General features: G+C 45.2%; 1 protein-coding gene across 1 annotated transcript; it reads left to right on the top strand.

The window, feature by feature from the left end:
• Window positions 1-3497: 3497 nt before the first annotated feature.
• On the top strand, window positions 3498-11566 carry CLRN2 (clarin 2). The gene is made up of 3 exons (XM_054998828.1): window positions 3498-3750; window positions 9728-9907; window positions 11301-11566. Exons 1-3 carry the CDS (start codon window positions 3498-3500, stop codon window positions 11564-11566), a joined length of 699 nt encoding a protein of 232 aa, XP_054854803.1.
• The last annotated feature ends 15486 nt before the right edge of the window (window positions 11567-27052 follow it).

Below are 27052 nucleotides of genomic sequence, written 5' to 3'. Positions count from 1 at the left end.
TGTATTGTTCCCCACTGAAGTCCTTTCCTCCCCAGATCGTGCCCTCCCCAGTCTCCACCCTCAGCTCCCCAGGGACGTCATTGGTGGCGACTAAAGGGAGCCTCCTTATTCAGAGGCAGTCAACCTCTCACCCCCCTGGAAGGTCTTGACCGCTCTGTCTTCTTTGCTGGCCTTCCAGGGGCAACTGGTTGGCCTCAGGGTATTATTTACTGATTTATTGAAAGATTTTATACCCCACCTTTCCTTTTGCCTCAAGGCAGCTTATGAGTAATAATTAAACCATTTCACATTAAAACCAGATAAATTCTTTTTTAAAAACCTCCACAAACTGCCTTGCCCAATGATGCTGTTCATATCCCACTATTTACATATTATAGATGGAGAAATCCAGTGTGGAGTAGTGGTTAGAGTGTCAGATCTGAGAGACATGGGTTCAAATCCCCAGTCTGCCATGGGTTTAAATTAGGGTTGCCAGCCTCCAGGTGGCAGCAGGAGATCTCCTGGAATTATAACTGATCTCCTGGCCATAGAGTTCAGTTGCCCTGGAGAAAATGGCTGCTTTGGCGGATGGACTGTATGGCGGCGTACCCTGCTGAGGTCCCTTCCCTCCCATCCCCCACCTTCTCCAGGCTCCACTCCCAAATCTCCAGGAATTTCCCAACCTGGAGCTGGCAACCCTAGTGGATGCTGTGGCATCATATCCCCTCCACGTTCCCTTCCCTCCCCAAACTCCTCCCTTCTCAGTCTCCAGGAATTTCTCAATTCGCAGTTGGCAACCCTACTTCAAATCCCTGTAGGGTGATCTTGAGCGGTCTAACCTACCTCAAAGGGTTGTTGCAAGGATAAAATGGTGAAAAGGAGAACAACGAAAGCTGCTTTGGTGTGAACAGCAGGGAATAAATTTTATTATTATTTACATTATTTGTAGCCCACCTTTTCCCCTAGGAGTCAAGGCCAATTACACAGAGTAAGTTAAACAGTCAACAGGATTGGACAGCCAACAAAAAATGTGATAATAGTTGTATAGTAGAAATCTGGAACCAACCAGAAATCTGAAAACAGAAGTGAAGCAAAGCCTAAGTATTAGCAAATGCAAAAATTTCATAGTAGGATCCTAGTTACAGGCAGCATGAGCTACACACAGTACTATATAGACTACAGACCCTAAACCTTTTACCCAAGTAGCTTTCTAAACCATTTTGTGCAGTACAAACCTACTCACTGTATTGAAAAGCCCTCTTGAATAATTCAGTTTTGCATCGTTTGCAGGAAGCCAGAAGAGTGGGCGCTTTCCTGACGTGATCAGGTAGGCCATTCCATAAGGTGGGGGCCACAGCGGAGAAAGCACACGTTCAGGCAGCTGCCGATTTTGCCCATTTTGCAGGTTTGCCGCTGTAGGTTAGTATTTAGAGGTACAATGTGCCTGAACATGGAGGTTCTCAGGGCTTTTTTTCAGCAGGAACGCGGTGGAACAGAGTTCCGGCACCTCTTGCAAATGGTCACATGGCCGGTGGCCCCGCCCCCTGATCTCCAGACAGAGCTGTGTCACAGAACTAGGGCTCCCAGATACCTGCCAGTGGCAGGCAAACGCCTGGGGATTTGCCCCCTCGTCCACTGATCACCCAGTGATTGACTGGAGGGGGCAAGCTCCCGGAGGTCACGTCGACCACGGGAGCATCCCCATGCTTCATTTGAGGCTGATTTGGGCACAAATGGGCCTAATTGGCCCTGTGCAGAGTGCAGGATCACTCTCTCAGCCGGCGTGGAGACGTCACTTCTAGAAGTGGCATCATTACACCGGCTCCAGAGAGTGCCCGCGCTTTGCGCACGTGCGAAGATCGTCACGTGGCCACCACGAGGTAAGTGCCAGGTCCCCAACCCTCCCAGTGGGAGGATAAAGGGACCTGGCAACCCTAAGGGAAACTGATATCCAGGGCTCATTTCGAGGGGGAACGTGCAGGAACGCAGTTCCAGCAGTTCCCCAAAGAGATCACATATCAGGTGGCCCTGCCCACCTGACTCTCGGCCATTTTGGGCCCGTTTCAGCCTGGATTGGGGCCGAAATGGCCTGGATCAGGCCTCTGACGGGTGCTGGATCACTCTCCCACTCAGCAGCGGCCTGATCCTGACCATTTTGGGCCCCTTTTGGGCCATTTTCAGCCCCTTTTTGCCATTTTGGGCCCAATTTCGGCCCTGAATGGCCAGGATTGGGTCCAAAACAGCCAGGATAGGTGAGGTCAGGGTGTGTGGCATATGCTAATAAGTTATGCTGATGAGTTATGCTAATGAGTTCCTCCAGCTCTTTTTCTACAAATTGACCCCTGCTGATATCTATCACCTGGAGATCAGTTGTAATTCCAGGAGATCTCCAGCCACCACTTGGAGGCTGGCAGCTCTATCAATAGCCAGGGCAGCCAGCAGAATGAGGATTCCCCATCACTCTACACTGGTCCGTGAATCCCTAAATGACCAAATAAGGAGATGAGGCCCCTCCCCCCACAAGATAGGAATTCCAGGATTCAAATAATCTTTAAAGGTATGTGAAGTGGTTTTCTTGTGTTTTCCTGCAAACGCTGTTTCTCCAAAGCCTCAATTCACTCGCCTCTGGTTTTGGCGCATGTCTGGCGCCTTCTCTGCGATCCCATGTGAGGCAACATTTCTCTTGGGTCACTGCACTGACCATCATCCAAAGCAATCAAAGCTCCTTCAACATACATCTTCAGCTAGGAAATGATGCAGGAGCCTCCCGAGAAGGTCGTTGTGCATTTTTAGGGAAGATGCTGCAGGCTGTAAGAGAGCATCTCAGGAGACGAGCACGCGTTTCTCTAAGCTGCAATCAGTTTTCACCCTCCTTTACGCTCAGAAGATTCATCTAATAACCAGCCCGGCCTTTCAGGGCGATTGTTTATCTATTTCCATTCATAGGCTTGGAAAGCGGCGAGTCGTCATTTGGCAGTTTACAAACAGTTCCGGGAGAGGTGACAGTTGTGACATTTAGAAAACACAGGCGAACGCAAGGAGAGGACCGTTGAGAGTCCTGTGGTTTGTGGAAATCCAGTGCAAAATTTTAATATTTCCCTACGAGCATGCTTCCTAGCAGTTATACAGACTTCTCAACAATCGGCTCTTGCATCGAAATATCTTCCAGGTCAGAAATGCATGCCGTTTGAATACTTAAAACAAGCAAAGAATTCGAACCCTTGGAGGAAACATTAGTCGTGTAACTGATACAGGGTGACTCTCTCCACGGCATGAATGTCAGTTCCTCTGCACCACAGCAAAGCTTTCCTTGGCCCTCTTTGAAGATTACTCCTGGAAACCTTCCTTTCGGTGAGAATTTTCATCTGTCTTCTTTAACCTGTGGACAATGCAATGTGAAAAGATGTTTTGGAAAGATCTGGCACCCCACCGGTGGATTGCAAAGCACCTGCCTAAAGATGCAGTGTTGTTTATCCCTGCCAGGAGGCCTCAAGACCTGACTTCTTCGAGCCACTAGGATGCCCGGCCTCTTTAAACGGACTTTGTTTGCTTTAATTTCTGCGTTGAGCTTTGCATCTTTTATCCTGATCCTCGTTGCAATGGGCACCCCAAAGTGGATGACAGGAAAAATTCTTTGCAAGACTGGAGCCGAGCTGGTTAATGCCACGGACCCAGAGCTGATCAAATTTATGGGAGAAATTTACTACGGACTCTTTGGGGGTGGCAAAATGCGGAAATGTGGGCTGGGTGGGCGGCATTCCAAATTTACAAGTAAGTAAGACTTAGCTTTCATTTCTAAATGTCTGTATAGAAACAAATGCATGCGGGATGAATTTATAATTGGCACGAGATTGGAATTCTTGTTCTCGGGGGCTTGTTTTTCTTGGGGGCATTTCTTCTAAAACTGGAATGGAAAATGTGACTATATTTTTTAATATTCTTGGAGGAAATGTGTCATTGCGTTTCATGGGTCAGGGAGCCTCCCCCCAGGTTGCATGCACAGAGTCCCGGATAGAGAGGCAGGGAGAGTTAGCAGCAACCAGTTCTATTGCTGGTCCCACGTTGGTTGCTGGTCCCACGTTGCTTGCCAAGGAGAAGGGGAGAAAGCTGCTCCTGGGGGAACAGCAGCCTGGAACAATCCCCTTGGCCTGGCAGGTGGCCTGCTTGCAGATAACAGCCTGAGTGCAAATTAGCAAGGCTTGAGAGCCAGGAAACAGCCATGGCTGGAGCGTCACAGATAAACCAGACTGGGGGAGCAGAGTCTCTCTCTCTCACACACACACACCCTCACACAAATCGCTCCTTTATTATTTTAGGAATCATCTAGGCATTTAATTTCCGCCCTGGGTTAAAACTAAATATGTTTGCCTCACAGCCCCTGAGGCAAGATGTCAAAGTGAATTCCCTTTACCAATGGCTTCCAGGCATTGGTAAAATGCCAAAGAGCCAGATAAACCAGGTGCCTTAACATTTTGTATGGCAGGAAGGGCTGCTGCTGGCGCCTTGATTCTTCCCCTTTCCCCTCATCCTCCCATGGCACTGACATCTGCCTCCTAAAATCTTTGATTCTGATGTTGAGAACTGTAAATATTGTTCACAGTTTTTAGCAACTGCAACGACAACAGCAAGAGAAGAAGGTCATTCTCATCCTAAATCTGAAACTGGAAGCTTATCTGAGGTGGAACAGTCCTGAAATTGCAGCCCCTCTGAAGATAGATTAATTACATTATCAAAACAGAAGCCGCTGATCTATTACGCAGTGTCTCGGGAGCATGATTAAATTACACTGACCAGTCAGAAACAAGACTAAACTGTTTCAAGTTAACCTGTACATTTAGTTGTATTTCTTTATTGCTGAAAAAGAAAAGAGTTCTCTTCTGTCTTGGAGGGACTGGGCCAGCGATCCTCCTCTGTCCCACATGCATAATCACAGCGTGGTTAGCGTGGAGGAGGCTGGATTGGTAAAGTTCTTTTCCCTTGAAAAGAGTTGGGCAGATCACAGGGTTGGCGCTCACACTTACAGACCTCCTTCCTCAAGAGGACTAGCCACTTTACAGATTCTGTTAGGCTTATGTTCCTCCTCCTTCACCAGGAAGAAAGGTGGGGAAATCCTGGAGATGTTGGGGTAGTTCCAGTGAGGGTAGAGTTTAGGGAGGGGGACATCAGCAGGGATGTGATACCATAGAGTCCATCCTCCAAAAGTGCATTTTCTCCTGGGGAACTGACCCATGTAGTCTGGAAATCAGTTGTACGTCTAGGAGAACTCCAGGTCTTCTTGGAGGTTGGCAACCCTTCCAGGAGGACTGCCAGTCCAGTAAGAACATGAGCTTGGCCTTAGAGCAGAAGAGAGCTTCTCCAGTCCACATAGTCTGTTTTCCTCTTAATTCATCATTGCATTGAGTAGCTCAGTTAATCCACATTGCCAAAGCAACTATTTCTCTGGTTATTGTCTGTTTATGGAATACTGTGGACAAATCACATAATTGCAAGCAAACGTACATAGTTACTATTTAAGAGATCTGTATCTTACTTTTCTCCCCGTGGGGACCTGCTGTGGATTTAAATATGGATTTAAAGGAACAAAAAATATATGCAAACAAACCCGGGCGGGGGGGGGGGGGATTCTAAACACCCTGGTCTGATCTGGGATCCACTAAGGTGGTCCATCAAGGCCATAGGCTGCAAGCCAAGGGTCCCTTCGGGGTTTGCCCCTTGGTCAGCAACCTCTAGCCAAGATCAGGCTTTAAGTATCTGTAACAGGAGGGAAACAAGCTCACACCACTGGTAGCCATCTTTCCACAATTCCCCTCTTTTATTTAGATAATTTAAACCTAGCCATTCCATACCAATCATCCCATTTAGGGTGCTGATGTTGTGATTCTAAGGGGGCTGAGAAAAAAAGATAGAATGTATTCTTTGGTGCAGGATTCGGCTTGCTGAGATTCTCAAGTTTAATTTTAAAAGCCCAAGTTTCTTTTGTTAATACATTTTTATTGGATGGGTCAATATATATTCAGGTTAAAACACAAATACAAGCCAATTCAATTCCCACAAGTATATTTCCCCACCCCCTCCCCTACCCCTTTTCAGTGTTGACTTCCAACAGCACTCGAACCCCCCGCTATTAATATCACATTATTTCTATATTATAGTTGTTCTTATCTTGTTATTGGTAAAGAACTTAACTATATCTTACCTTACTTAGTATTATTAAAACCCTTCAAAAGACCATAGTTGTCCCTTAACATCCCATTTCTTTTCCATATATTTTTTCAGCTTTTTCCAATCTTCCAAAAATGTTTTTGGTTCTTAATCCTTCAGGTTTCTTGTTAATTTCAGCCATGTACAACAATTTGCTTGTCCATTCTTCAGTTTCAGGCATTTCTTCTTTCTTCCAGTATTGAGCATATAATATTCTTGCTGCTGTTATCATATAATATAGCAATGTCCTATCATTTCTATTAACATCTTCTAAATGTAAAGACAACAACAGCATTTCTGGATTTTTAACCACGTTATACTGGAGTATCAAAGACATCTCAGCACATATTTTAGCCCAAAAGTCTCTAGCCCTACGGCAAGTCCACCACATATGAAACAGAGAACCTTCATGCTCCTTCCATTTCCAACACTTATTAGATAGCTGCTTATTGGCTATGGCTAATTTTTTCGGTGTTAAATACCATCTATATAACATTTTATAGCCATTCTCTCTAATACTGGTACATGTTGATATTTTTAATGTATTTTTCCACAATTGTTCCCATGCTTCCATCCTTATTTCATTATTACAGTTTATTGCCCACTTTACCATTTCTACCTTGACTGTTTCATCTTCTGTGAACCATTTCAATAACAATTTATACATTTTAGAAATTGCTTTATTACTGTCTCCTAACAAAAGTTCCTCAAATTCTGAATCCTTAATTCTAAAACCTGTCTTCCTTTGATCTGTATCAAATAGGTCTTTAATTTGTCTATATTGTAACCAACCATATTTAAATGGCAACTCCTCATTTAGTTTGAGTTTTATCTCCTTAACTACTACTTCTGTTAAGTCCTTGAGGGAAAGCCATTCTTTTCCTTTATATTCTAGATTTGGGTTGATCACCTCAGCTGGTATAATCCACAGTGGTTTCTTCTGATCTATAAATTTTTTATACTTTAGCCAAGTCAACAATAAATTTCTTCTCAGATAGTGGTGCTGAAACATTGCATCCATTTTATACTTATCGTACCACATATACGCATGCCATCCAAAAAGTTTGTTATAGCCTTCCAAAGTTAACAATTTATGATTGGCTAAAGACACCCATTCTTTTAACCAGACTAGACATATCGCCTCATGGTAAAGTCGAAGATCAGGTAATTGCATTCCTCCTCTTTCCTTAGCATCACAAAGTACTTTCATCTTTACTCTTCATTACTTCCCTGCCCACACAAATTCCGATAGCCCAAGTTTCTAATTCTCAGGACTGCAAAAATATTTAAAAATGTGAAAGCTAAATAAATGATGCCTGATGAAATCTCTGAGCCTAGGCAAGTGACTGAATAAGACTAGCAGAGGCAAGGGCTTGGAGCCCAGCGCCTTGCAAAGTTCTTTGCACCTCCCTTGCACGCTCAAACCCACGATAAATAAAATGAAATGGTTTTCCAAGTCTGGGTCGCTCTGACACACTGAGCAATCCAGGGCTGCTGGCTAAAATAGCCGGTGAACAGAGCGCTCTCAAACACCCATTTACTTCAATGGCCTTAGAAGGGTGTAACCAGGGCTTTTTTTCAGCAGGAACACCGTGGAAGAGTTCCGGCACCTCTTGAAAATGGTCACATGGCTGGTGGCCCCGCCCCCTGATCTCCAGACAGAGCGGAGTTTAGAATGATTGCCCTCCACGCCGCTGAGCAGCAATCTAAACTCCCCTCTGTCTGGAGAGCAGGGGGTGGGGTCACCAGCCATGTGACCATTTTCTCCAAGGGCAACCCACTGAGTTCCACCACCTCTTTTCCCAGAAAAAAAACCCTGGGTGTAACTGTGGTTAGGATTAAGTTTGGAGTTGAAATCCAGTCATGGGAACAGTAAACTGGAGCACCCCACATCAGGGACTGCAAAACCCAGTTCCCAGGGAGCACCAACATATTGCTCCAGCGGAGCTCTTTCATCTCCTGCTTATCCTAGTTCCTGTCCCTTCTCTGAGCAATGGAGAGTCTTTAAAGGACAGTCTGCTCACCTGTTCACTGTTCCAGGCAGGAGTGATGTTTTGCCTTGCCTCCGGCGAGGGGAGTTAGAGACCTGGAGACCCTGATGGGAGAGATTTTGGCTCCTTGAGGGGTCCAGCTTGGAAGATACTATCTTCTCCCCCCGACCCCTAGTACATATGAGCTAAGACTGCCTCTTCCATCTTTGGTGAATGCAGGTGTTTAAAACATTATTGAGAATATTCTGTACACTTAGATGGAAACTCCTAAGGTGGCTTCCACAAGATTAGTAACAAAACAATTATGTACAACCAAAAGAGTAGTATAAAGTCAACTATAAAGCAACTACTGTATAAATTGTATACGAGAAAAAGAAGCCGTAAAACCATACAAACAAAAACAGTAAAAGGCAGCTAGAGAGGCAGATAAAAAGGTCCGTTTGCAAAAGAACACAAACATGACACACAAAGCAACCTGGATAACTAAAGCCATGCATTCGTGAAGCCTTAGGAAAATCACAGTGTTTTCACTGACAATCCAGGAGGTGCCAAATGAACAACTGTGGTAGTGAGGGCCAAAAGTGCCACAACAGAAAAGGCCATGCACCTTTTAAAATTGGTGGGCATGGGCTCAATAAGGAAGCAGCAGGACTTTGGGTACCCCATCTAGGGCTTTAAATTTTTTTAAAAAAATATTGAATTCTGCATGAAACAAATGGAAGCCACTGTGGCTATTTAAATACTGGCAAGATGTAATCTCTCTATATAACCAGTGCTGGCTAACCACCTGGCCATTGCATTTTAAACTCATTGAAGTTTCTGAACAGTTGATGGCCACACAAAGAGCACACTGGAGTAATTTAACCTGGATGTGATCTGAGCCTGGATAACTGTGGCCAAGTCTTGCTTTTTCGGGAAAGGTCATAGCTGGTGCAGCAACCGAAGCTGGCTGAAGCAATGAAATGTCATAGATAAAACATCCATCATGAGTCCTGTGGTGCAGAGTGGAGTACTGCAGTCCAAGCTCTGCCCACAACCTGAGTTCGATCCCGGTGGAAGCCGGGTCCAGGTAGCCAGCTCAAGGTTGACTCAGCCTTCCATCCTTCCAAGGTTGGTAAAATGAGTACCCAGTTTCCTGGAGGTAAAGTGTAGATGACTGGGGAAGGCAATGGCAAACCACTCTGTAAAAGTCGGCCAAGAAAACGTCGTGATGCGACTTCCCCCCATGGATCAGTAATGACTCGCTGCTTGCACAGGGGACTACCTTTACCTTTTAAAACATCCCTCAGCAGGCACATATCTAAAAGTGATAAATCTTTTCCTTTAAGGAGAGAGTGTTATTTTCCAGCACAGACTGATTCCTTGCTCCTTGAACCTGATTATTTCCTTGAGGAGCAAAACCCCCCTCCCACCATACACAGATGTTTTTATTTCATCTGCACAATGGAGCACCATTCTGGCAGCAGTGACAAGAAATCTGAATGGAAACGTCTGCATAGTATACCCTCCGTGTGTACATATCTGATAGGCCAGCCTTGTTTTCTGTCCCCTGCCAGTATTCCCACATCTGGTGAAACAGCTGAACACGTCTCTCCACTTGGTGATCATCTTCTTCCTGTGTGCCGCCTTTTCTTCCGCCCTGGCCAGTTTAGGATTCTGCGTCTTCAACATCATTAAAGTTCCCTATCAGGCCATTCATGGTCCAGCTGGCATAGCCTTGTGGAACTTCCTTGCAGGTAAAAGTGTGTGTTTGTAAAATAATAACAGCTGCAGTTTCAAACAGTCAAGCAAATGATAGGAATAATTGGATGCGCATATGCCGAAACGATTAAACGTGCTGGGTAGTCCCATCTCGTCGGATCTCAGAAGCTAAGCAGGGTCAGCCCTGGTTAGTACTTGATGGGAGACTGCCAAGGAAGTCCAGGGTCACAGAGGCATGCAATGGCAAACCACCTCTGAATGTTGCTTGCCCTGAAAACCCCACAGAGTCAACATGAGTCAGCTGTGGCTTGACAGCACTTTACACACCCTGCCTTTGCAAGTGAATCCCACTGAACGGTGAGGTTTTGCCGAGGAATGAAAGTGTCTTAGACTGGGCTGTTGAACAGTACAGTTCTGTGTACAGTTGTATGTGTGGTGTTGGAGAGTGTCCCCAAGTCATAGCTGGCTTAGGGAAACCTCTAGCGGGGTTTACATGGCAAAAGACTAACAGAGGTGGTTTGCCATTGCAACCCTAATCTTCATTGGAGGTCTCTCATCCAATTACTAGCCAAGGCCAACCCTGCTTAGCTTCTGAGATCTGATGAGATCAGGCTCACCTGGGCTATCCAGGTCAAGGCTGTGTAGAGTTAAGTCCTTCTAAATAGCTTGATCCATGGACTTAGAAGACTATAACTGCATAGGCTCACATTATTTATTCCCTTCATTTATAGTCTGCACTTCTCACTGAGACTCTAATTCTGATCTTTTATACAAATTATAGAGGTGGTTGTGTTGCAGCTGAAGAGTAAGCCCTTTCTAGGCTGGACTGTGACACTGACTGTGCAATCCTATCTGGAGGTTTGCCATTCTGAGCCCATTGGATGCATGGAGTGAAGCGTAGGCTTAGTGTCAATCACACATGGTTGCTCTTGTGCTACCAAACTACCAAGCATAGCCAACCATGGCTGGCCCTGCCACTGTACCCCTTTTTTTTTTAAAGTCAGTTCTGGAACAAAGCTAGCACTCCCCAGCAGGAAGATCCAGCAAAGATAAATAGATCTTCCAAACAGAACTGCAAACCAAGCAGTGCATGTTAATCTACTATTTCTGTCGCTGTGCTCGTTCCCATATGTTGCATCCAAATCTTGTGCCTCAAAGCCCTCTCTCATTGCTCAGTAGGGATGGACACTGGCATCTTCTCCTAAGGAAATATACATGTTTTGTTTTGTTTTTGAGCCACAAAAGGTTTTCTAGTGGACCAACAATTTAAGAAGTCATCCATGGACATGCTTGATAATGCATGAAATTCAGAAACTCTCCCTTGCACCCAATCAGGCCTGTAGGTTGGCAGATCATCAGCTTAGAAATGGATGGCAAATTTGCATTCGAATTGATGGGTGCCTTGTTTTGTTTCCAATTCTCTTGCAGGGGGGTTTGCAGTCCTGGCATCAACAAGCTTTATGGCTGCAGTCAAACTGCATAATCTGACTGAAAGAATTGCCAATTTTCGGGAAAACATCTTCCAGTTTGTCATCTTGGAAGAACAGTACGAAGACTCGTTTTGGCTTTGCATAGTAAGTGCAGCCATTCATGGAGTGAATCTGCTCCTGGTCGCCATCAGCGAGATTCGGTTCCCTAGCCTGAAGACGAAGACAGAAGAAGCGAACGTTACAGCTGAAGACATCATGTATTAGCCACTGATCCATCTGAGTTTCCCACCTGGCCAGCCTTAGACTGGCAGGATCCTGCCATCTCCGCTGCTGGGAAGTGAACAGCATTGGCAAGAAGGCATAATTATAGAGGAAGAATAGCCTGTGCTGTTGGTTGGCTGGGTTGGGGCAAGAGCCATGAGTCCACGGCCCATGGAATGTCCACCGAGGCACCATCACGGCCAATTCCACTTTCTGTTGAACTTCCAGGAAGGTGGGAAGCAATGCAGATCTTTTTTTCAGAGAACTCGGTGCAAAGTGAGAATTCTCTTCCTTTTCCTTTGCTGGCTAAGGGTCTTGGGGACTGTCCATCACCCTGGAGTCATTCATTTGTTTATTACGGTCCTAAAACCAGCATACAAACTAATCAAGCAAGGATACAATTAAAAGGAAAAAAGATCGACTTTAAGAACTTTTAAGATACAATTTCTGTAATTTAAGAATTAATGCACAAAATTTAGTGACTTGATGTGTAATCCTAAAATTTTATCAGACAGAAACCATTGGAGCCTTGCATTATTGGTGGTCATATGACCGGGAATCATATCAAGTAATTGGGAAATGAATCTGAGATGAACCTCCCTATAAAATGGACAATGAAAGAACATCTGCTCAATAGACATGACCTCAACTAGAGGGCAGGAGCACAACCTTGCTAGGTTGGAGTCAAATTTGAGACTAAGCATATCTCAAGTGCAATACTGAGTAATGGGCAAATTACAGCCATTTGATTATAAGTTATCCAAAACATTCACTGCTATCGCCCTCATAGGGTGGTATTACTTCAGAATGTAGGTGAAGGATGACTTTGTGGGGAGAGGGGTTCCTCTCCACCACAAAGATTTGCATGTGTAAAGTTGTGTTGGGAAGAGGGCAAAGTCAGAACCCCCCCCCTGCCCCAGTATGCAGAGTAACTATATCTGTTTGGATGAAGCCTTTGTATATGGTGTCTCCCATTCTAACATTGGTATAGTCCCGCAGGGGATATACCACAACATGGTGTATTTTTAAAGATTTATGGGGAGCTCAGCTTTGCATGATGAGATGCAGCAAAAAGTGGGCCTGGTGCCATTCTGCAGAATAAACTTTGTCATATCCAGCCGTAGGCAAAAAAAGATGATCATCCTGGCTTATCTGCATCTTTCACAGCCAGGTTTTGGTCTGAGCAAAGGGTTGCCAATCTCCAGGTGGGCCCTGGAGATCTCCTGGTATTACAATTGGTTTCCAGACAACAGACATCAGTTTGCCCTGGAGAAAATGGCTGCTTTGGCAGGTGGACTCTATGGCATTATACCCCAATGAGGTCCTTCCCCTCCCTAAATACTGCCTTCCAAATCTCTAGAAATTTTCCAAGATGAAGTTGGCAGCTGTAACTGACCTGGACTCGAGCTTTGAGATTACATGGGTGGGGTGGACACTTTCCCCCAACAACAACTGTGAAGACTGCTTGGGCATGATGATTCCAATATGGATAAAGTCTTTTGATGTAATCAAAAGAAAAGTTTTTTTTTAAAGGCCACCCTGTTGAGGATTGTTGACAAAACTAGCAATAAATATAAGCTTCATCATAAAACAGACACTTTGCTTGAAAGACTGTGAGCAGAACCACAAGTGACAAAAGGCACAGGTTGGACACTTGTCAGCTTCCCTCAAGTTTTGATGGGAAATGTAGGCAGCTTGGCGGAATGTTGGACAAGTGACAGTTGAAAAGTCCATTGGACAGCAGTCGGAGAGCGAAGCTGCAAGACCAAGATGCCTACATTTCCCATCAAAACTTGAGGGAAGCTGACAAGTGTCCAACCTGTGCCTTTTGTCACTTGTGGTTCTGCTCTGTTTCAGAATGGAATGCAGAGATGCTTTTTGAATTGTTTTCCATTTTCCATTCAAAATAAATATTGTATATTGTATACTTGGGCATCAGAATAACTTAACTATTGCTTTGTTTAAGAGAAATAACTGGATGTATCATTTGGTAGGCAAAAGTGAAAGAATACACCAGAATATCCGTATAAAATCTGAAAAGACCATCACTTCTGTTCTTTTTAAAAATGAATTACAACAATTACAACATGTCCTGGATTTAAAGAGATAATAACGTTTTACACATGTTTGGAAAACTTTCAAGTCTTAAATAAAAAAATCAGTTTATGAAATAACTCCTGCTGGAAACACAAGGATGAAGTGGAAATTAGCGGAATATTATTACAAAAAAGAAGGGTGGTCTCATTCCACTTTTCCAAACAGGAGGAAGTTGCAGTGGTGGCCTCTTTAGAGACTCTGTTTCCTTTTGACAAGAGAGAGAGAGAGAGAATAAATCCTGGTTTCTGTGAAATATCAGCCTATTTACAAATATGTAAGAACATAGTGGGTGAAAACAAATTTCTACAGCAAGCAGCATAACCACCCGTCCTGTCTCAGGTTTCCAATAAGTAACTATGCTTCAAGAATGTTTCAGATTTAGACATTCCAGCAAAGGGGGAACAAAGGTTTTGTCTTCTGTGTTCGAAACAAAACTACTTATTTTTACCTTTCAATCTTTTCCTCCAAATTCTGGTCGGTGGGACAATCCCAGTGTTGGGGATTTCAGGCTATCAAGAACCATAAAGGACCTTTTATTAAACTACTAAGTATCCATTAATTCCTAAATAGGCCATAGAGGTAGAGAGTGCCCTCAAGTCACAGCTGACTTACGGCAACCCCTGGCAGGGCTTCCATGGCAAGAGGCTATCAGAGGTGGTTTGTCGTTGCCTGCCTCTGCAGCCCTGGTCTTCACTGGAGGTCTCCCATCCAATTACTAACCAAGGCCGACCCTGCTTAGCTTCTGAGATCTGACAAAATCAGGCTTACCTGAGCTATCCAGGTCAGGTTGTAGGTAGACCATATCCTAGAGAAAAGCCCATTCTCAATAATGAAGGCAGTCAAACTTGTAACAATAGACAAAGGGCATGGGCACAATGCAAACACAATTAAGCATTTGTCAGATTCCTTTGATTTCAATGGCAGAGTTTAGCAAGGACATCCACAGTCCAAAACTTGCCACTGTCTGGTGGCATGTGGCAAAACCCTTTCCTTCCTCTGCTGTACTGGGACAATAAGACTAACCTAGTTTGGGTTGTTACTAAGGTAACATGCAAACTGCTTGCACCCTTCTGAGGGTGCTGAATAAATGCTGAGTACTGTTATAAGTATGTGCTTTCCGTCTTTTCCATGGAAATCAATGGAAATGCGAAACTTCCGTTGCCTAAGTTAGGCCTGAGTTATGAGAGTGGAATTCTAGACTAAAGGACCCTTGCCAATTTATCTGAAAACAGGGCTGCTTCCACATGTCCTTAAGGGGACAGCAGACTCACAGAACGGTGGTGGCTTTCCCCCTTTCCTCCATACATCTCCATTAGCAAAACAGGTGCAGGGCGTTTACCTACCGTTTTTTAGGCGTTTCGTCTGCAAACGCACTTTCTCCACTCTTGCTTTTTGGTGTGGCTTGACGGTGCATTTATTCTTCATTCTTGGGCATGTGAATGCGAAAAGCGCTCTGAGGAAACCTGTGCAGAGTTTAAAAAAAAAAAACATTTGAAAGGGAGGTGGGCGACGCTGAAAAAAGTGCCCGACCTCCCCTCCAAACCCGCTTTTTCTAGGAGCTGCCGAGGCTGCCTGCGACCACAAAGCACAAGGTAAGTGCTTTTGGGGGAGTGCACGTGGTTGCGGAGTTTTCAGAGCGGCTCAGCAAAGCATACACAGTAACTGGGACCAGGGTGGGAAAGAGTGGCGATGTGGAAACTGTATTAAACTTCTCTGCCAAAGCATATGGATTTTCTTAGAAGGTCATAGTATATGGTGGCTGCAATCCTAAGAACATTTTACTTGGAGTAAGCCCCATTTAATAAAATGGGACTCACTTCTGAGTAGACTGGCTTAGGATTGCCTTCAGGAAATGAAAATACCAATACAGGAGTAGTGATTTTTCTGGCAGTGGATGGCAGGGCTGGGTTCCACTGTGGCGGAACATCTTTATTAATGGCTTCAGGCTGATTAATTTTTTACGGAGCCTATGGAAGCTATTTCTCTGGAACATTTTTCCATGCTCATCTAGTCATGACTGGGAATTCTCATGTGGGGAGGATCCATATCCCTAGCCAGGTGGTTCTTTCATCCAAACCTTACCAGGGTTGTGTCGGAAGCAATGACGCGCTCTTTGCCATTCATGCTAGTAAGACTGCTTTGAAGAGGCAACTTCGGAAACAGATACATCCTAGAGAGCCAGTTCTGTGTAGCGGTTAAGAGCCGCAGGACTCTAATCTGAAGAACTGGGTTTGATTCCCCGCTCATCCGCTTGAAGCCAGCTGGGTGACCTTGGGTCAGGCACAGCTCTCTCAGAGCTCTCTCAGCCCCACCCAACTCACAGGGTGATTGTTGTGAGGATAATTATGGCATACTTTGTAAACTGCTCTGAGTGGGTGTTAATTCATCCAGATGAAGGGTGGTATATAAATTGAATGTTATTATGTTGTTGTTGTTACTATGACTGGTATGACCCCTGCTGTGTGTGCTACAAGCTCCGACTTGCTGTAATGAAGTTGAACACCTAATAACTTCTCCATATGCACCGAGGAGCCAGATGGCCTGCAGCTCTGCTGTGCCTCACGGTAGATATGAAAAATGAATGAGATACGCCTTTCGGGGACACTACAGCATGTCACATTTACTATCCCATGCTTGTATCATCCTCAGTACCGTAGGTGTTCAAGGGGTGGGTCACAACTCATCAGTGGGTCACACCATGACATTTTAAAGTGGAGTATACCAATGGTGTCACCTTCCTTTTTAAAAAATTAAGTTGCTTTAAAGAGAGAAATGGAGAAGGAAAAAGACAAATGTATACTATCAAAAATAGATCTAGATCCCCTGTAGCTGGGTGGATTTCAATTTGTTTATTTCTTCACTTCATTTATACCATGCCTTTGTCCTCAATGGGGACTCATAGCAGCTTACATTGGCCGTTTTCACATGTCTTACCAACCATGCAAAATTGCACAGAACTCCCAGAACGACGGCATCTTCCTGGCGTGATTTCCCATCATGACTCCAGTTTGTGGTGCGAATCACACCAAAAACTGTTACTATTACTGTTAGTATTATATCCTAGTTCAACACTCTTAACTATAACACTCAGTTGGGTCACTTGTCTGAAAAAACTGAAACAATTGCTCTGTTCTTCTTAGCACAGCAAGAAGAAATATCAGCGGTTGTTTGCCATTTACCACCCAAGCTGGCCTTTTCAAGGTTTACCCGAAATACAGCAGTGTAGGTTGGCTTACAAGTTTGTTTGTTCTGTCTTGGGATCTGAAATCCTTGAGATTTGCAGTAATCATTGTACAAACCGTCCTTTGTATGGCTCTAAAGATTTTCTGCCTCACCTGGAATTAAAAGGCAATGCAAGCAAGAGCCCCTGACAACACAAAAGATCCCTGTGTTTACTGTAGTCATATGAGGAATGTCAAAATAGCTGGAAAGGGTATTTTTTTTTAAAAAAATTGAGCCTTTGCTCTTGGACCACTGAGGCCAAACTACATGTTACAAAATGCCCCTAAATCTTAAACTGGAGGGGCAACTGGAAGCAGAGAAATGGTAGAGGGGACACTTAACCCTTTCCCTACCCAATTCCCCCCTCGAAATCTTCCCCAAATGTCTTTCCTTCTGCAGGGTTTTGAACGTGTACTTGCCCTTTCAAAGGTAAAACTGATACTCATCAGGAAGTACATTGTGGGATGGTGGTAGCGATTTGGAGATGAAATGGTGGAAGGAGAAAGAGATGAGCATCCCACCCATCCTCATCTCTCTCCCATCAAGCACCACTTCCAAAGTAGCTCTTCAAGATCTTAACGGTTTGGTCCGATTGCTTACATATTGGCAAGCACATGAAGCTGCCTTCTGCTGACCTTTATCTGTCAAGGTCAGAACTGTCTACTCTGGTCTCTTCCGCATGGTCATTTGACTGCATTTTGTATCCACTTCTGATTTCCACATTCTCCAGAGTTCCACACGTGCAAGGGAGTCCCGGGACGTAGATATGACATTTGTCCATCTTTTCCCCATTTTTCCCCCTGCGCACATTCCATGATTTTTGAAGTTGCTGCTGCAGCATGTTGTGTCTATGTGAAACACCATACTCCTGTTCTGCTTCTCATCCCCCACCCCAACAGGCGGCTCATCACCCAGACCCTGACCCCTACAGATATCACATGACTGGGGATGACCAATAGTAGAGAGGCATTGCTGGGCACCAAAATCATTTCCTTTCCACTACTCGGTGCCATTTTCAGCAAAGATAGAAAAAGAAAGTTCCCAGAGATGGCAGCTCCAAGGGCCGTTGGTGGAAGAGGAGTCTCCTGGTGTGAGTGGAGCTATTGGGGGAGGAAATGGTACAGGAGGCATTGTCGGTATCCCACTGGAATATCATCATCTTTGAGAAAATTGCAGAACGCAGAGTAGATGGTGGAAAGAGGGCACAGACGGAAGATACTGGAATGTCGCTCCAAGACCAAGGTGCAACCGGAGTACAAACGTGTTGTTGCACACAACAGCCATTCTGGGAACGCTCCAGCATCCTGCCCATTCTACAGCCAGCTTCACTGAAGACTTAAGGGAGATGCAAGTTTGAAGCCACACCACATAACAAGACGGCTTTCATTGCAGGTGGTGCCCCATAGCTGAGCCTCAGCAGGAAAACCTGTGGGAGGGATCCACGAAGTTATTCACTCACCCGGTGGTAACCCTTAATCTGCAGGACATCACCTCCACCACCACCTCCACCAACAGGTAAATGCTTTCCCCCAAAAGCACTGGGTGGAATGTTGGTTGGTTGGTGGCAATGAGCAGGGGAATATTAACCTTGCAGGTTGCAAGCAGTTGTGTGGGAAACCAAGTGGAAAATGATGACCACACTTCCCTTTACTGTATTTCTCCCTAATATGATCCCCAGGATGTTCTCCAGAGGAACTGGGAGGTTCGAACAGGAATGTAGCACAAATCTCGTCTGTACCAGAAGACACAGGAGAGGATGCCGAAGAAGGTAAATGTCTAATTAGTCCATGAAAAGCAGTCATTAAGTTCCTGTGCTAAACGTGCCGTTCGAGTACCTCTTGAGCTGTGAGAGATCACTAGCCCACCACCATCCTACAAATGCTTATAGGAGATGGGGTATGTGACTGAACACGGTAATCTCTTTAGATGTCTGTCTGCATGGACGTGCTCAGTCTCTGAAGCTCTACGCTCACGAGCTACTGCTCAGCCGTAGAAACCACTCACCCCTGGTATCACAGCATGTCTCTTGTCAAGCAATTAACGGAGAGCCCAACACTGAGAATCTGTGGTAGGTATGCACGCATTGTTGAGGGAGACACTGAGAGGTGACTGCCTCTGTAAAAAAGGACCTAATGGTTATCTTTTGGATCCAAGTACAGATGCTGCTGTGAACTGGGTGAGCAGCTACATCGGCAAGCACCTACACAAACCGTAATCGATGTGTTCCTTTCCTTCTATTTTCCTACAGATTTGTATGGCTCACAAATCCCTGATGACGTGGGGAAAAATCCTGAAAGCAATAGCCAACACAAAGGTAAGCCACTAGTCAAAAGTGACTTTGCCCGTGTTTTACCCCTAGCTCTTCCACAAATGCACTAAGCATTGCCTTTCAATGCAGAGATCCCAGCAACTCTGCCAAGAACGGCCTCACCTAGAAACGTGGCACAGTTATCTCCAGCAACACATCTGGAGAATGCACAAAGCAGGAGGTGGCATGTAGCTCTTCTCAACAACGTGGCTGAGGAAATTATAGCCCGACATGAAAAGGAAGACCAAGACAGCAGCATGAGGCACAGGTAGTCCTTTGAAGCAGAGCAGCGTTGGCTAACAGTGGGGCACCAGGAGGACAGAAAGCGTCATGAAGAACATCTTCTAGAGGCACGGGAGGACCAAAAGGTCTTCTAGGACTCCCAGAATCAGAGCGTGGAGGTTCTGTGAAAGCTACTGCTGCCTTACACTGCCCGCATCACCAGATTGCTGGTTCAGGAGAGGAAGGAATCATGTTCTCAGGCAGAAATTCTTCTGCTCTCTCTACAATCAAGAAACAACCCCCACCCAGGGAGCCCCCTCAAAAACATTCCTGCACTGTTAGAAGGAGAGAACAGCGACCCTTCCTTCTGAGGACCATAAACTGCAGCCGTGCACAGTGTAGCCTCTCCCTTACATGCACTTTAAAATGCTGCTGTTGCCCTTTTGTTCTAAGAATGTGCCTTGTTAATAGTTCAGAGTTTCTAACCGTTGCGAAGCTTTACCAAGTTCATGTTACTTCCGTGTACACGTGCACATATATCCTAATCTACGTGGTCTACCCCAAAGCACATATCAGTGTGTGCTTTAATGGTTTTAGATTAATGAGCCACAAAGACATTTTTTCTGTAGAAAATCCAACAATCTATTATTATTTACAGGGTGGAAAAGTCTCAGCGTCGATTAAAATATGTACAAAAGTCCATTCCCACACAGGTGGCAGTTCAATGTGGTACCTGAGCGGCCAGCACTGCATCCAGACCCCTCTGCAGATGTAGGTTCTCTGCCTCCAGCTTTGTAATCTTCTTTTTTGATGTCTTGCAGAGGGACTCCACCACAGTCATCCAGGCACTTGTTTGTCCTTTCAGTGCGAGGAAGGGGTGTGTGTGTGTGAGAATCAAAGCACTGAAGAGGAGCCGTGTGCACCCCCTTGGAAAAGGGGACATTCTCTTTGCACCTCCAGCCAGCTAGTCTTTGGTGCCCAGAGTCTCCCACTGGGGCACTGTGCAATAGTGGGGCAGTGCATTTTGAATTTGTACTTCTTTTATGAAAAAATAATTTTTTTAACAGTAGTTATCCTCATATCAAGTTTACCTTCATGGTGCCGATTCTCCCACTCTGGTTGCCCTGCCACCTCCTACAAGTACACCATTGATCTGTGGTGCAGTATCTTTCCGCTGCGGTACGGGAGTCCCTGCCAAGCCTCCAGGGCATCCATGAAGTTGCAATTCATCTGCTTAAATTTCATCCGACATTAGTCAGCCGTGCGGGAGAAGCCAGCTTCAGTGAGCTGCCTGACAATGGCCTGGTAGGTTGCCCTGTTCCACTGGTGGGTGCTTGGCACGAGTTCCTCAGCAAACCGCAACCGGTGAATGATTCGGAGCAATAGGGACACCGCCTCGTACTGCCAAAAGCTGCCCCTGGTTCTTCTTGGCTTGGTGTTGAAAAGCATCGTTGGGCAGCACCAGCGGCTTGCCAGGGGGACAGTCCCGCAGAACAGCGTTTCCCTTTATTTTACACATGTGCAGAATCGCACATGCAAAAACAATGCTGGTCACACTTTCCTCAAACATGGAAAGTCTTGAGGAAAGACAACGCCATCGGCTTTTTAGCCGTTTGAAGGCACACTACACCACATTCCGATCCCTCGACAGAGCGTAGTCAAAGTGCCGCTCCTGATGGTTTCTCGGTCTTCTGTATGACTTCATCTGCCATTTCCTCCTGGGATACACTGCATGGGATATAATTAGAAGAGGAACAGCAACTCCTTCAAGGTTGATAGTAGGGTTCCCCAGAACGCCGGCATCCATCACTGCACATATGGCTGAATTTGCAAACACAAATGCATCATGGTCCCCCACTCCAGCCCACCTCTGCATCTATGAACTGCCCAGTGTGGTCCACAATTCCTTGGAGAAGAATGGAACCGTACTTCTTGCGGTTGCTGTACTGAGTTCTCTAATAGCAATGTGTGTACTGCCCCCTGCTCCACTACAGTGTGGGAAACCCAACTTTTGGAATCCATCCATGATCTGGAAGGGGAAATAAGGGTAGAGAAAGTGTTACATACCTTGTCTATCCCAACAGATCCACAAATGCTGCAGCACACCCTTTTAAAAAAATCATTCACAGCAGCATTGCAATGTTAACTTTATCTTTTTAGAAAGAAAAGAAAGGATGGAGGAGGAAATGTCTGGCACTGTTGCTGTGCTCCTGTGGGTATGCATGGTAGAGGAAAGGTTCACAGTGTGGTGTGACAGAGAACTGCCACCATAGACAGACCAACTCCAAATTGGTTTTTGCACTCGTGCTAACAGTTGCAGTTTGCCAAGTACCATAATGCAATTGCCACACTTTTCTCCACAGGAATTGGTTGACGCATTGTCGTAGACTGCCTGATCAGACGACCACGAATGGATGCCGCCAGCTCCTCAAATATCTCCCAGGTTATCCTGAAGTTCTCTAACAACTGCTGGTCATCCCAGATGGCTAGCACAAAGTTGTCTCACCAGTCACTGCTTCTGGGATAGATCCAGTAGTGGCAGGGGACCGGGATTCTGACAAGAGCAAACTATCACAATCGAGCTCTGCAAGATCTCCTATCATTTCCTGAAGGAAATGGTTTAGTGGTCTGCAATGCCAAGGAAGACTGAAGGTGCCTGTTTCTATGGGACATTCCTCAAAAAGGTGTTGCAGGCTTCTAATTCATCTCCTGATGCTGATGAGGATGACCTGAAGCAAGGCCAACAGTAGCACTTTAGGAACCGTCATGATTCCACGATACAGACAGAAGGCAATCCTGAGCAATTCCAAAGAAACACAAAGGGTACAGCAAAGCAATGCAATGCCAGTATATAGCACTCAGGTGTTTTCCCTCCAAAAGTCTGCAGCCAATCTTTGCAGAAGGATTCTGGGCAGAAGAATGATTGTCTAATCAGCGAATGGTGGAACTTGGAATGGGAGGAGAATCCCAAGCAGCAGATGTACTAACATTGCAATGTTACAGTGCCTACATGAGACACAAAGCCCTGAAATCCAGAGACTGCACCAATGCACCTCACAGGGTGATTGTTGTGGGGATAACAACAACACACTTTGTAAATCGCTCTGAGTGGGTGTTAAGTTGTCCTAAAGGGTGATATATAAATCAAATGTTATGATGTTATTATTAGTTGAAGATGCCAGTGATTAAATCTGGACTATCTGCTTACCAAACAGATAGTCTACTACTCAGCCATAACCCTCTCCCTGCCTCACCCCCCACAATGTGCATTTTGGTCCATGCACTCCCTTCTAACTCTGGGACCTCATCACCACAATCCTTCAAAGTACACCCCAAAATAATAGTAATAATATTTGATTTGTATACTGCCCTTCAGGACAACTTAATGCCCACTCAGAGCAGTTTACAAAGTATGCCATTATTATCCCCACAACAAAATACCCTGTGAGGTGGGTGGTGCTGAGAGAGCTCTGAGAGAGCTGTGACTAGCCCTACATCACCCAGCTGGCTTCAAGTGGAGGAGTGGGGAATCAAACCCAGTTCTCCAGATTACAGTCCCGCGCTCTTAACCACTGCACCAAACTGTATTTGTACTGGCATAGTACTACCAGGAGCCTTGGGCAGGGGTTCAGGAGTCAGTCTAGGCAAAGTTGCATAGAGTAATCATAGTCCAGTCCAAAAGTCAGGGGGTCCAGAAAGCAGATTTGCCAAGTCCAGTGTCAGGGGGTCCAGCAAAACCAGAATCAGGTTCAGTCCAGAGGTCATGGTTCCAGAAGCCAAGTCAGTGGAGGAGTCATCAAGCATACTTGCTGCATTCACAAACTGCTGTGTCTCCAGGCTGACCCTATAGCTCAGCCTTGATCAGCTAAACAACCAGCCAATTGCTTGGCAGTCATCCTGAAGCTACTCATCTATTTCAGTAGTTGACAGCTCACGCCAGCTTATGAATCTTGCACTCCTCCACTCCTGCCACTTTATGCATCCCTGACAGCATCGACGCTGCAAGGGTGTGGGGGAGCTGGGTGGGCTGGGCAGTGCCTCTGACTTGTTGCCTGCTTCAGAGCTTCTAGCGTTGGCTCTGCCTCAGCTGCAGGCTGTGATACCTGATCAGCTGGTAAGCCTGATCTCTTGTTGTCCTCCGGGCTCTGGGTCAGCTGCAACCAGCTGTTTAATGACTGGCTGAGAGCTAGCTGCAGGTAGGTCCTTCGTCGGAGGACTCCTCCTCGTTGCTGGGTTCAGACTGACTCAAGACAGTATATTTTTTTTACATGCAAAGTGCCTTGGGAAGGGATATCCCCGCTCCATGAATGCAGGAAATGTACAGGTCTATGAAGTTCTTGTCAATTTCACAAAAGCCAGGAAATGAAAGACTCAAAGAGACCCTGTGGAGGATGTCTCAACACTAATTCAATGCAGGAGACATCTGAAATGCATCCATCACATTTCTCATCATATCCCTGCCAGTAACATTTTCTTCTCCAAATCTCCCACACTCCATTGTCCACTTGCTTCTTGTTCATATAAGCAGGGCTTTTTTTCAGCTGGAATGCAGTGGAACGGAGTTCTGGAACCTCTTGAAAATGGTCACATGGCTGGTGGCCCCGCCCCCTGATCTCCAAACAGAGGGGAGTTGAGATTGCCCTCCACGCCGCTCAGCAGCGTGGAGGGCAATCTCAACTCCCCTCTGTCTGGAGATCAGGGGGTGGGGCCACCAGCCCTGTGACCATTTTCTCCAAGGGCAACCCACTGAGTTCCACCACCTCTTTTCCCAGAAAAAAAGCCCTGCATATGACTCTTCCTTATTATCCCTCACTTCCACTTTTATACTCCCCCCCCCAAACTGAAGTTCACGTAACTCCATTTGCTTACATTTGTCTATCTTTTGTTTCTCTCCTTCCTCCCTTCGTCTACATCCTACTTTTAAATTTAAGCTCTTTGGGAGCAGGGAACATTCTTTTGAAAGTCTTATGTTATTTTGTAAAGTAAAATGTACATTGGTGGCTCCAAGCACAATGATGTGCCAGAGCACATACCTTGATCTGGTGCTCCATTCCCCGAGTAGGCGGCTAGAACCCTGCCATATAAAGCAGCCCCAGGCACTCCTACGGATAAGGAGGCTCCATATAAAAAGTTTATCTGGCAATGTGTCATCAGTCCGGTATGGACAGGTGGGCAAACCGACTGAAACTGAAGTCTCAGCATGCGTGGACTGTACACATCAGAGATCTAGGTGCCTAAATGGCAACCAATACTTGACAAACTTTTTGATAACTCATTAGACCCTACACAAACCAAAATCAAAAAGAGTCCAGTAGCACCTTTAAGACTAACCAATTTTATTATACTTGAACTTGATTCTCGAAAGCTTATGCTACAATAAAAATGGTTAGTCTTAAAGGTGCTACTGGACTCTTTTTGATTTTGCTACCACAGACTAACATGGCTAACTCCTCTACACAAACCAATACTCCGCATGTACAAGAAATCTTCCTATATTTTAAAATTGATATTAATGTTTTAATATGGAATGATTTAAAATGATTTTAAGGTTGTTATCCACCCTGAGCCCGCTTGCGGGGAGGGCGGAATACAAATATGATATAAATAAGTATTTCATAGAAAAGCCTTAAATAATATATGCATTGTTATTTACCTTTAACTGAAATCAAAATTTGAAAAGATATATTCCGTTGTTATATGAATTTTTTGTTATCTTTGTTATGTAAGTTCATGTCAATAAAAAGGTTAAATTAAGAAAGAGAGAGAGCTCTAGCTGCCTGAGCATTTTATTCCACCCCTCTTCCAAGGAGCTTAGGGTCAATGGTTCTTCCTTCCCCATTTTTTCCTCACAAGAAGTCTGTGAGATAGATTAGGCTGAGTGTGTGTGGATGGCCCAAGGGCACCCAGCCAGCTTCCATGACTGAATGGGGATCTGAGGCCAGGCGTCCCTTATCCAACCAACACGCCACACCAGCTTCATGATTATATATAATTACTAAAATAAGCATCAGACATGTATACACCCAATAAGAAAACAGTTGAGGATGCTTCATGTATTAACATGAAATAACTTCTTTTCTGCAAGGCAGTCGTGCACAGGGAGGAACGTGTGCAATTATGAAATCATATTAGTCCATCCTAGATACAGAAATTGCTGCATGCAGACAGCCACCTCTGGCCAGTTTCTAAACTAGCATTATTATAATGAATGTGTGAAATTGGATAGCTACCATCATTTGCTTGTGAATACTGAAAATCAGAGAAGGATTTTGGAACTGGATTACATTGTGGATGACACTTAGTTCTAGACCTCATTATCCAAATCGCCCAATGATGCAATTGCCGGACTACAGCTGGCAAGAAGTGAATAAACTGAAATCCTCCAATGATGCAATAAAGGTCTTGAGCAGTTGCCCAACTACAGTTGGCTGGAAGTGAATAAACTGAAAATAAACCCAGTGAACCTGGTTAGGAAACCAGGTATTTTGGTTGTGCTCCCTACCTTGGATGGGGTTCAGCTGACCCTTGCTAACTCGGCTAAGAGCCTTCAGGTCATGCTGGATCCAGCACTGCTGCCACAGAAACAAGTAAATGCAAAACAGGCCTTCTTCCGACTCAGCGTGGCTGCAAGATGGTCCCTTAACCTGACACAACTGATCTGGTCACACAAGAGTAATATTGAGACTAGACAGCAGTAATTATCGTAATGAGTAATGCACTCCACATTAGTCTCCCCTCAGAGTGACTTGGGAAACTCCTGTTGGTACAGAATGTTTTATTATCAGAAGCTAGGTGGAATATGCTGACTTCTATTCCACAATCACTCCGTTGGCTGTCTATCTGTTATCAGGCTCAATTTCAAGGTACTGAATATCACAAAGAACGCCCTTTGTAGCCTGGGTGCTCATATCTGCAGGACTGCCTCCCTGCTCCACCACGACAGCTTCACTCATTTGATGTCCTGGCCTGGGTACCCCAGGCCTGGTCAGGTCTCAGAAGCTAAGCAGAGTTGGCCTTGGTTAATAACTGGATGGGAGACCTCCAAGGAAGACCAGGATTGCTATGCAGAGGCATGCAATGCCAAACCACCTCTGTTAGTTTCTTGCTTTGAAAACACCACTAGGGGGGGTCACCATAAGTCAGCTATGACTTGAGGGCACTCTCCACATGTACAGGTAATATCTTCCTGAAACGCCACAAACTGTCTAATATATTGTGTATACACACATATTCTAGGTGAGTAACCCCAGGTTTTCCAAAGCATTTCCCTCATTCCAAAAGAGCAAATCATTCACAAGTTTAAGAGCTCCACCAAATTTTCTGTGGGGGGGACAGAAAATGGGGTCCCCCCAGGGGCCATTTAACCCACGGCCAGGCCCCTAGGCTTTCAGGTATTTCAGGCCCCCTCCGGCACTTCAATCTTTCACCCCACTACAGCCGACAGCCTGAGCCTGGTACAGCCGTATGTAGCCCTATGTCCCTTTTCAGGGTCTCCTGAACAATCCTATCCACAATTTTTTATACCTATTTTTATTGTGCGAGTAGAACTCTACAGGAAAGCACATCTGGAGGTATAATTGTTCAATACTATAATATCTGGAAATGAATAAAGTGTGTGTGTGCGTATAATTTATAGCTAA

This window comes from Eublepharis macularius, chromosome 15 (assembly GCF_028583425.1).
Source record: "Eublepharis macularius isolate TG4126 chromosome 15, MPM_Emac_v1.0, whole genome shotgun sequence".
NCBI lineage: Eukaryota > Metazoa > Chordata > Lepidosauria > Squamata > Eublepharidae > Eublepharis > Eublepharis macularius.
Note: the sequence above shows the minus strand (reverse complement) of the source record. Positions and strands in the feature narration are given on the sequence as shown.

What these genes read in the sequence shown, in the direction of transcription:
- CLRN2 (XM_054998828.1), top strand. Translation starts at nt 3,498, where the DNA reads ATGCCCGGCCTCTTTAAACGGACTTTGTTTGCTTTAATTTCTGCGTTG. An exon ending in GCGGCATTCCAAATTTACAA is followed by an intron (nt 3,751 to 9,727) that starts GTAAGTAAGACT and finishes GTCCCCTGCCAG; the next exon opens with TATTCCCACATCTGGTGAAA. An exon ending in CTTGTGGAACTTCCTTGCAG is followed by an intron (nt 9,908 to 11,300) that starts GTAAAAGTGTGT and finishes ATTCTCTTGCAG; the next exon opens with GGGGGTTTGCAGTCCTGGCA.